The sequence below is a fragment of the Mytilus galloprovincialis genome, chromosome 8 (assembly GCF_965363235.1).
Source record: "Mytilus galloprovincialis chromosome 8, xbMytGall1.hap1.1, whole genome shotgun sequence".
Classification (NCBI taxonomy): Eukaryota; Metazoa; Mollusca; class Bivalvia; order Mytilida; family Mytilidae; genus Mytilus; species Mytilus galloprovincialis.
The window spans coordinates 75,447,149-75,459,381 of NC_134845.1; the positions used below are offsets into that span (position 1 = coordinate 75,447,149).

General features: G+C 33.9%; 1 protein-coding gene across 1 annotated transcript in view; it reads left to right on the forward strand.

Moving 5' to 3' along the window:
• Positions 1 to 577: 577 nt before the first annotated feature.
• Positions 578 to 12,233, forward strand: part of LOC143042582 (adhesion G protein-coupled receptor B1-like) — a 49,698-nt gene continuing 38,042 nt past the window's right edge. The window contains exons 1-3 of the mRNA XM_076214982.1: positions 578 to 748; positions 5,467 to 5,711; positions 9,230 to 9,411. Of these exons, the coding sequence (XP_076071097.1) occupies positions 641 to 748; positions 5,467 to 5,711; positions 9,230 to 9,411 (535 nt within the window). The 5' untranslated portion in view covers positions 578 to 640. The remainder of the gene's footprint in view (positions 749 to 5,466; positions 5,712 to 9,229; positions 9,412 to 12,233) is intronic.

The following is a 12,233-nucleotide window of genomic DNA, read 5'->3' on the forward strand; positions in this document are numbered from 1 at the left end:
AACCATTATAGGTATATGCACGGCTTTCAACACGGAGCCTTAGCTCACACCGAACAACAAGCTTGGTATATGTTTATAATCAACAGGCCCGTAGCCAGGAATTTCCAAGGGGTGAAAGTTGGACTCATGAACTCGACTTTAACAGTCACAATTTGAACAAAACGTTGACTTTAACAGTGCTTATTTAATTTCAAGAGGGGGGGTTAGGTATAATCAACATTAAAAACCTCTGAAACATATTTGAGTACAAAAGTTCAGATATCATAGAATTGTTGAGAATAAATATCTGACTGCATGCACATTAAATAACTGTACATAGTTTACATAATATGCACAGTGATTGAATTTAAAGGGACTGTTCATGTATGCATACATACATTTGTAGTTGTAGGACAACACGTAAGAATGTGTTAATTGTTGTGTCCTGCATTTAAAAATACATGCAAGGCATAACCGTGTTAATCAATTCAAGGACTCAATTATCTTGATAAAATATTTAAATGACCTTACAAGAAATGACGCTTAAAATAGCACAAACAGAACATAATTATAAATAGGCTGAATAGACAGACGATTCATGAAAACGATTGACATGAATAAAAGGTAGTCAGTAGACAATCAAAGTTGTTGAAATAAGGATATGGAGCTTCTTTGGTTGGTTTCATATTTGTTTCTTATTAAGAACATGGAATCATATCATTTTAGAGGTGGCGTAATAACATGGAAATACATTTACAGAGAACATAAGGTAATCAAATGTCTTTATTCAAATACACATACTTTAGGTTTAGTTTGGTTTATTTTACAATTTCTTGTGTCAATTTTTCTCTTGGATCATTTTGCTGTAGCCAGAAGTTTAGTCCGTAATTCAAAATGACAATTACGCTTAGTTTGTGCTAACAAATGAAAATGTATACAAAAATAACTCTTTGTGGATCAAACAGTTTAGTTAACGTGGAACAAAGCTAAGAAACCAGAGGCATCCTCCAGTATACCCAAGCCGCCCATAAAATAGAACAAACCACCATCCACCAGGAGAAGGGACTCCAAGTGTTACGACCAGTGGATGCAGGCCAGGAGCTCTGTTGTAACCTCTGCTGAAGATATACCATTCACCGACAGCGTAGACCAGAACCATCAGACAGATGCCAGAACATCGCTAGAGGTAATCAGCGAGATAACACCTACCAAATATCAAGGTGAACATGAGGGGGTCGTAATTAGACGGACACTGTTATCAGTCCATTAAATCACAGGAAGCCATGTCATCGCCATGATTATCTCCACCAAACCAACAACAGAGGTAATAGGTGTCGGATTAACTTTGACGAGGGATTTGATTTAGATAATCCCAAGTTACTTTGCACACCACCACACACGTCGCCATCAATAATTCCATTGCCAGAGGCAGTTACTACAGCTATGTCCATCTTGGAACGACCAGACACACCATATCAGTCTTCTCAACATAGTCGATGCAAGAAGAAAGCAAAACGCACAATTGACCAACTCGATCTGTAACCAATACAAAGGTTGATGAAAGTCCGCGATATCCTCTCGGATAGTCGGACTATGGAACCAAAGATACATGTAGATGGAAAGATAGATGAAACATCAATATGCTTTTCTTCAGAATTTTAATTCCTTAATGCTTACAAAATCAGTAGGTTAAATGGCGTTTTAATTTGTTTTATTAGAGCTCAGCGGTGAATCGTTTGTATACGCAATGATGGTTTGACGAACGAAATTATATGCGTAATATTTTTATTCTTTTAAAAACACCTGTTCGACATAACTTCTCCATTATGTCAATCGCACTTCTCCTCTCCAATGGCTTAAAAATCAGTATTTCAGTGTTGCCATTAATAATTGTTGATGTGATCATATTTATCAATTGATGGATAACAAAACTTTAATTTGTTAGAAATAATCAGTAATTTCTAACCAGTGAAAATATAAACCTTATATGCACTTATAGAATTTTGAATCCTCAATGATCTTCAAACTCGTACTTTCTTAACTGTTTTATTCGAGCTTCACACTCTGCTGAGTCTTTTGTAGACGAAAGGCGAATCTGGCAAACAATATAATAAGCCTGGATTTTCGAGGAGCTTGTATGTACCAGGCACATATTTAACGAGCTAGTCCTCAGAATGTTCGGATTTACCAAGTATCGAACAAACGTCCTTCAGTACTACATGCGCATATGCTGTTGTAGCATCTACGATCCAATTTACTGAATTCATTTGCATGTCACAAAATAAAGGTATATGATCCAAAACAAATAAGAAAAAAAAAGAATTCTAATAAGATTTTTTTTATGGCATAATGGTTTTTAATCTGGATGTCTTGTCTGTTTCTGTAGTCTACAGTTGTATTAGTTCACATCGGGATAAGGTCCGTTTCAATTGGCCTAGTAATTTGCCTTCAAAAGTCTTAATCTTTTCTGCATATCAATCTCTCCTTTTGAACATTTCCCCTGAACGTCTCTGACCTCGAAGCAGGCATATATACCCATTATAAAATATGCCTACTGCACTCATTGTTTGCTACAAAAGTAGAGAAATTGTGAAATTGTATAGACATTTCGCTTTTAAACAGATATATCATGTTAAGGAGGGGTATTTGCGAAAAATACCAGTCGAGAGAATGTCAAATTTCGCGAGCCTTATGGCGAGGGAAATTCATTCTCAAGACTGATATTTTTGGCAAATACCCCTCAAGAACATGCTATATCTGTTTAATTACACCGAATGTTAATGTTCAAAAACGCATTGATGATCGTTACGTTACAAGCGTCCAGTCGGATAGAGTAGTTTTTGGCAAATAACACGACAGAGAGGGTAAACAGGCATATCCTTTTTGCAGATACCCCGGCGGCGTTAAAAAATGAACGATATTCATTTGATTACAGTAAATTGGTGAAAAATACACTGGCTATCAACCAATCAAAACCCAGGATTCTTACATAAGGTGTAATTATACTTCAAATTATGTGTATCGTTGCTATTTACGAGAACGTTTACTTATCTGCTGCTAACAAGCTTGATATAACCAAAGTGATTTTCTGTAATATAGTGTATTTACAAACGTATTGATTCAAATAGACCATCTAGTATATTTATTACAACCCCATGTTAATATGTCATTACAAGTGACCTAAATAATTCAAGACTTGGAGATTATAAACTGTCTGACGAAAAAGACCAAAATAATGTCCACCATTGAAAATAGATTTTAAAAGAGTTTTGCTAGGTATAATGATGCTTTTTGCCACAAATAATAAACATGGGAGAAAACAAGCGATGTGCAATAAAACCCTATTGTTTTATATTAGGGTTTTCTACCCCTAGGAATGATTCAGGAATAGATTGGTTTAGTCGTATTGGTTTTTTTTAATTTTTAAAACTTTCTGTTTTAAATGCTCTTCGAAATCGTACTTTTTTTTATTTTCCATTTTTGTGTTATTCGAATAACACCAATAAGCCATAAGAAGCCGAAATGAGGGTTTGATGCCTGGATTTATTTATGATTAATCAGTTATGTTTTGCCAGATGAGTTTTGATTCTATTTCCAAAGTTGTCGTGCATATTATAGATATTCGCTTATCACATAATGCATGTTATTCCGAGAACATTTTCTATAAATAAAAGGATTAACACATACTGAAAAAAAATGTATGCGCGTACTAAATTTGTACCATCCGACCAAGCAGCCAACTATTTTCTTATTTATGCAAATTATGCGACAGGATGAGTATCGCAATAACAAAAAATTGCATTTTTATATTCGGAAGAAATATCTGTATGCATATTTCCCTAAAATTGCTATAAATAATTATAGATAATCGTTAATCATCTCAACGAGAATGATTTTCTCGCTTGAGCCGGTAAGGCGAAAGCAAGAAAAGCAATCGAGTTGAGATGACCAATGATAATCTGTTATCGCTATTTTACATATGACGACGTTGTCACTTTCATGTCAATTTCATGTCAATTTCATTAGCAACGCCACGTGCCTCCTTAGTTTCTAGCGATGATTTTTCTCAAGCCAGTAGCATGATATTAAAAATTATCATAATAAAAGATCAAAGAAAAAATACACAAAATAGCGATAGTCTGGCATATTTGTTAATTCTTCAAAATTTGTAATAATAAATGCATGCAATAATTTCTGAATTTACATTATTTAGTGAAGGTATAATATAAATATTATCCAATAGTTTTTAAGAATGATACTATAGATTCTTATACCTTTAAGGCCATACGGCAATTCGGTCCATGTAGAGTCTAATGAAAATAAAAATGTCATAACCATATCTAAGCTGAATATATCATTTGAAGGTTAGTAGTTATGACGGTCACATTTACTACAGAAACAAATCATTAATTATGATTTCCTTCCAGCTGTAAGATACGAGGTTCTATTCGAAAAGGGTGCTGTTGTAAATCAAAATTGAAACAAATCGAATAATAGTATAGATAAAAAAATTTAAACGTTTAACTTACTTTATATCGACAATGTAAAACGGTGGTGTTTGCGATGTCCTACATTTTTAAAAATTAATACGACCATTAACATACTATTTTAATTATGAAATAATATATATGTTGTGGTACTATGCCGACTTAGAAAAAACTTAAAACGCAACATTGTGAAATTAAAAAATCAAAACTTAGCTGAAGAAAGGAACAGTAATTGAACATACAATGTATCAAGACCTTGCAGATCGAAAATTCATGTGGTATAATTGTATTCATATATAACAAATACATAACTATTTTATGACCATCTTGAAATAAAAGCAATGATAATATTATTATATGATTAACATTTTGTCAAGCATCATGTGATTTAATCTGGAGACCTTGTCAAAATAATTATTAGACAATATACACTTAAATATAGACTGTAAAACCGAGTTACAAAATAAAAATAAAAGTAAAAACAAAGTGCTCAAATGCGCCACATTCTACCTACCTGTATGCATTTCCGAGCCTGTAATCTAGTGGTTCCAGTTTGTTCATGTTGTTTTTGTTTATCATAACAGCTTTTGGTGTATTATAATTGTACAAAATCTCTATTCACGTTCTAAAAACCCGGTTATTTAGTTTATCAAATGGAAGGGTTTTTACTCATGTTCTATTTGGTTCAAATTTGCCTGCCGGTTTTAAAACGAAACATATAGAATAGTACCTGTGACGGGCAACTAACCTTTCTGATTTCATAAAGCTGTCAGAGTTACGTATGTAATAGCATTCATATCATTTCATTAACGTTTACTATTACACAATTGTTCTGTTTTTTGTTTTTGTTTTGTCTTTTTAACATAGAACAACAGTTAATGGTTCTGCTATCTTATGTGGTCACAACATATCGTTAATGAACTCAATTTGGAACTTTCAAATCGCCAAAAAAATTATATTAACATTTTTCTGAACTAACACTTGTTATCTCTTCCCATAGGTGGCCGTAACATACAAAGTATCCTACCGTCCTATTTATAAGTACCATGAATGCACTGAACAACAACTGTTGAACGGAAATCTGATAGAAGGAGAAGGGCACCTGACATGCTACTCTGGTTGCAACAGTACAATTCCGATGTCGTACTTTTGTACTGATTATAGTATTGATGAAGATTACACAATTGGAGAAAGAACAGTATACATCCCTTCAAACGAAACTTATGACAAAATACTGTTGTTTGGGTACGTTATATAAACGATTAATTAACTTCCTATTTAATGGTGGTTCTCTACGAGTACTTCATCTTGTTTCACCATAATAACAGACTTCCCGGTATCCTACACGCTCCCTTGGATGGTGTTGGGTGGGGATTGTTCTGGTGGTTGGATAATATTGTAAAGGACACATCTCCATTAATCATTAGGGAGTTTACATGGATCCGCTGTACCCATGCAGTCAATCAAGGGTGCGTCTCAACTGGCGGAATCTCGAAGTACATACAATGGCAGGTTTAACTTCAAACTATTATTTGGAAAATTTACGTTAAAATGAACACAATTAAATACCTCAACATTGAATAGATATATACATCAAACATAATTTTAAATTGTTCGTAATTTATTTTCAAATTAAATTGGTGAACCATGTATATAGGTACGGAGACCATTTATTTTTTCTACATGGTTCACCAATTTTATTTAAAAAACAAATTAACATTAATTGCAAAATATATAATCTAATAAGTTAAATTCACTAAACAATTCAAAATTTGGTGACTTTGTGAAATGCATCTATCCCATCGAATTGGAGATAAAGGATACTACAGATACAGTTAAGTCGGCTTCATATCTTGACTTACATCTAGAAATTGACAATGAGGGTCGGTTGAAAACAAAACTTTACGACAAAAGAGATGACTTCAGCTTTCCAATTGTGAACTTTCCATTTCTAAGTAGCAACATTCCAGCAGCACCTGCATACGGGGTATTTATCTCCCAATTGATACGATATTCCCGTGCTTGCATTTCCTATCATGATTTTCTTGATAGAGGGTTACTGCTCACAAGGAAGCTATTAAACCAAGAGTTCCAAATTGTGAAGTTGAAATCATCCCTTCGTAAATTTTACGGACGCCATCACGAGTTGGTTGACCGTTATGGAATAACCGTTTCACAAATGATATCGGATATGTTCCTTACGTCGTAACTACAATCCCCTTCCCTTTCATGAATGTGACATACCGAATTAGACTATTTACCGGATTTGTAATCACATAAGCAACACGACGGGTGCCACATGTGGAGCAGGATCTGCTTACCCTTCTGGAGCACCTGAGATCAACACTAGTTTTTTGTGGGGTTCGTGTTGTTTATTCTTTAGTTTTCTATGTTGTGTCATGTGTACTATTGTTTTTCTGTTTGTCTTTTTCATTTTTAGCCATGGCGTTGTCAGTTTGTTTTAGATTTATGAGTTTGACTGTCCCTTTGGTATCTCTCGTCCCTCTTTTATAATTAATTTCAAAAAAGAATTAATGCACGATGTCAAAAACACATTTTTTAAAATCACCTTCCATGAAACATAGCAGGCTTATAATTCTCGATTCAATGTGCATGCATACCAGTAAATAAACTCATCATAGATATAAAGACTAAGTTTAGTATATACGCCAGATGGGCGTTTCGTCTACAAAAGACTCATCAGTGACGCTCGAATCCAAAAAAGTTAAAAAGGCCAAATAAAGTTCGAAGTTGAAGAGCATTGAGGACCAAATTTCCTAAAAGTTTTGCCAAATACAGCTAAGGTTATATATGCCTTTGGTAGAAAAGCCTTAGAATTTCAACAGTAAATTTATAAATATAACCATATCAATGAAAATTCATGTCAGCACAAAAATGCTGACTACTGGGCTTGTGATATCCTCGGGGAAATAAATCTCCACCAGCAGTGGCATCGACCCAGTGGTTGTAAATAAACTCATCATAGATACCAGGACTAAATTTAGTATATACGCCAGACGCGCGTTTCGTCTACAAAAGACTCATCAGTGACGCTCGAAAATTGATCAATTATTTCACCAATTAATCACTCAACAGAAATTTATTCATGACACCCAGGTGATCAATAGAGCATCAACAGAATTATTTAGTCTGACGTTTTGAGAGATAATAGATTTGAATATGCACCCAAATGATCTGTAATGTTATTGTTTTTAAACATATATTTATTTGATAATCAATAGCATTTATATGTTGCCTTTGATATTGAATAGACTGAAAGTAACCCGTCTATCAGATATGTATAACGCTTGGAAATGTGTTGTCTAATCGTAAATATGTTTTCATTGATTTAACGTCTAGATGAACATGACAAAGGTATTTCAACGAAAACAAATTTAGACAAATATTGTAATTACTAAATGCCCGGCTAGTTTTTACCGGAATGAAGAATGGAAAATTTTGACTTCCAAATTGGAGGATGGTGAAAGAGAGGGCGGCGTAACACTTTCTCTTTACTAGCCATTATAAACATGTTATATTTATCTTCTCCATTTCCTTTCCGACAAGATGTGGCTGCGTATTTTTCAAACGTAACTCTCCTTGTATGGCTGTTTGTCAAATCAAAAGGAGATTAAATACATTTTCCTATTCACCGGAATCCCTTAGTTGGAAAATATTTAAAAGTACATCTTTGCTTCAAGATGTTCTCTTTACCCTTTTTTGTTTGTCACTCCATCCCAACGACGAAGGGGATTCTTGATCCGACCCGTATTTGATGAGGACTGGTAATCACTATTTGGAGAATGACCTGATGAGAGTATTTTATCAAACTTGACAAACACATTTTGCCCTAGTAACACAACAACTACTCATCTGGTTATCCCAAGCAACGATAACTTAATTAAGGGTTGCCGTTATAGGATGCGATTTACTATAATTGTTTTTCGTTTATTGTTCTAGCCGTTGGTGTTTTCTCTTTTGAATTCGATAATTTTTTTTTGTTCAGTGACATTTCATACATGTAGCTTACTAAATGATGCTAATCGATTTTGCTCATAGTTGACGTGTTCAAATCATGCTCCTGTTGAATTTGTTGATAGTTCTTTCATTTACAATTTCATCCCATCTCATCACATCTAATTCTTCTAAAAAGATAACATTTCCTCAACTTTGGTTTAAGTCTGATTTTTTTTTCATACAACGTTTTCAATACATCTTCAAAATTTTCTAAACATGTATCACAATTGCAATTTGATCAAATTATATACGGGCCCTCATTAGGCAATCAACATATTCCAACATGATGTTTCAACCTTCGGAACAGACATGATCAGCTTTGTTATTATTTTGGGTCCTCAAAACTCTTCAACTTTGTACTTGTTTGGCTTTATATGTATTTTGATCTGAGCGTCACTGATGAGTCTTATGTACACCAAACGCGCGTCTGACGTATTAAATTATAAACATAATACCTTTGATAACTATTTACTAAAATTTCATAGTTTTCGTAAAGGGTCCAAATAGTAAAATTCAACGTTCCTTCAATTGTCACTTCTGTACAATGTATAACAATGAGTATGCTTTCTCTTATAAAAAAATCAATATTTTTTCAAACTGGTTGATTTGCATAGTGTTTGCCTATATGTGTTTGACTGACCTTATCAATATCGCATATACATTCACCATGATTGATTCAGGTTTTGTAGCTTACGAAGACATGGGCTACGGTGTAACACAACAATGTTTCATGTTTTCTTATGAAGGTATGAAGATTGTTGCTGGATAGACCTGGTCGAAAGTGGTAGTTCAAAGGCTATTTTCATGCTAACGGAAGCAGATTTAACTATTCGCTCGGATACAGGGATGATTAACACGTCACCAATATCTGCAATGCAGCCTGTTGTTAGAGTAAAACAAGGTTGTTCATACTCAATTCATATTCAAGGTATATTCATAAGAGAAAATAAAACACTGTTCTTCATGAACACAATCGTTGGAAATGTGTTCAAGTGTAAAGAATTTTGTAAACATAGGAATCAAAGTCACCAAAAATCGTCTAAAAGATAGACCGAAAAATCTTTCTCATAGTTAAATCAATTATAAAGGAATGTGTCTGTTTTTACATTTTTACCTTACATTTTAAAAACTGCAAAACCTGTAAATTGAAGCTTCAATAATTACACAGATTGGTACTTCTTACTCTATGCTTTGCAGAGCAGTGTGTCTATCCAATATTTATTTGGTATTTCTATTTTTATAAGTGTCGTAGAAATCAAGAAAAACAACTGTTTAGCATATCACTTGTTCTTGAACAAAACAAAACAAACCTTTAATATTTATACAGATACTTGCATTGGCAGACAAAAGGTAGCAATAATAAGAGGTTTCTCGATGTTAAAAACAGACAAAGTGTCAAATACCAACTGAACATATTAAATATATCAATCGAAGAATAAAACGAACCCCACCATCATTTTGGTTGATTTCAAGTGCACCGGGATAAGCAGATTATGTTTCACTCATGACGTAAACTAATAATCATGATAATAAGAACGAAAATCTTTCCATTGTACTGAGGCAAAATGACCAAAAATTATATTTTCCTGACCCTTTTTGTTGATATGCTATAGACAGGTTTTTCCAATTATCTGCCTTAGTTTGTGATGCGACTCCTAGGCGTCGTGGTAGTAGCGATCGCCATTACAACCGTGAAAAAAATGTAAACAAGATATACATCTATCTCTCAGACCGCATGCAATTAACGTAAACACAAGAATGTGAAGCGTACTTGATCTCGGTAAATTACAGAATAAATAATAAAGTAATTAGATATTTAATGGAGATTAAAATTATTAAAAGTATAATTGTGTTTTAGGTCAGGTGTCCGGTGTCCTTAAATATAACTCACGGTATTTGATACGTTTTAACCCGGACAAAATATATATGAATGTTAATACCCAGGTTACTAATCGATTAAAATATATTGATTATTATGACACATTCATAAATAAAAATAAAATGTCTTGCCGGGTCAAATGTCATAAATCCGGAAAAAAACAGGTGTAGTTTTATTGAACTAAAAAAAAATGTCTGTGGTCGGAAATAAAATTCAACAATCTTCTAATCCGACGGTCCTATAATTCGACAGCATGCTTTTTCTTCGGCGCGCGGTTACTTAGATAATTTGAAAAACATATACCTATATACATGAACCGTTTGATGATAAGCTTTTCACAGAAACGACTTTTTTTGCATGTGGTTCGACTCACGTATACTGCTAAAAATTGAGTTACGTTTGCGTATGGCGTCGGGACATATGTAAAATTTGCGATTTAATTTGGCCGAAGAAGATAACCCATGTTATCATATAGTTATTAAGTGTTCGATTCTGATTTCTTTTGCAGAAAAAATTACTGGGCTTCTTTTAAACCGAGTTTTACTTTGCACATTGTTGTGTGTTTGTTTAATCTTCATTGGCTAGATGTATATTTGTTTAACCCCACCGCATTTTTGCGCCTGGTCCAAGTCAGGACCCTCAGGCCTTTGTTTATAGTCTTGTATGATGTTTCAAAAGTTAGTTCATCTGTATGCTTAGATGTTTAGTTTGACGTCCACTTCACTGAACAAGTACATATCTTTGTTAACGGGCAAGTAGCCCGCCTCCGGGTGCGGGATTATCTCGATGTGTCGAAGACCTATTGGTATTATACCCCTCTATAAATTCACGATGTATATAGTACAGTATTAAAGTATTACATTAGGGATGTATATTGGACCATCATCCTTCTCAGTGAACTGCCGGAATTTCTGGTTGTTGCATTATGGCTATGCTTCCGTAGGTTCTAGTAACCTATTTGATCACAAAGACCTTTGAAAAATCTTTTCTAATGTGTAAAATTTCATAATTCATGCACATAATAATCGACTGATGAAAGTTCAAATCAAGTTTCAACAGAAAATACTGTATACAAAGTGGATATATGGTTTTACACAAGTAATTTTGGGGCCCTTTATAGCTTAAAGCTTATAAACTAAGTTTTCATCAAGAACTGACACCACTGAATAAAATATTTTCCCCCTTTTATTAAAGTTTGAGCTCCTTACTCGTCTCCTCACTCGTCTGTTAGCAATATGTTTGTCTGAGCTTATGTTGTTGGAACGACTGTCCATTTTGAAGCACAAAGATAATCATCTATGTATAAAAAAATCTTCTTTTCATACTTGGTTGATATGCATCAGATTATAACTACGTAACCCTGCATGTGGCCTCGGGGTAGGTTTCATTGTTATTACATGTATCTAAAGAAATGTACAGGAACGGATTGAGGAGGGTGCCCGAGCCCCCTAATGAAGCTTCATTCATGGTGAATCCATTTTTTTTACCGCTTCCACTACAAATTGTGTTTTGTTTGGGGACCTGTGGTCCCCCCTTTTCAAAATCCTGGATCCGCATCTGATGTGTAGGTATTCTATACAAACAGAGGCAGATGAACTGTAATCATCGGAATAGTTTTTATAGATAATTTAAGTTTGACGACGTGTCAACATTCGTCTGCCAGTGTATCAAGTTTTTTTATTGTTTTTTTAAAACGTATTGTGTGTAGTCGGCACAACTTGTACAGTTACATATTTTATTTATTGAGTTTTTCCACATCTGAAATTTTCTACGATTATTTGTACAACTTTTAACTGCACAAGAAATACCTCCACCTTTTAATAACTTTCGGCAATATTCATAGTAAAATAAATAAGAAAATTAAGGAAATA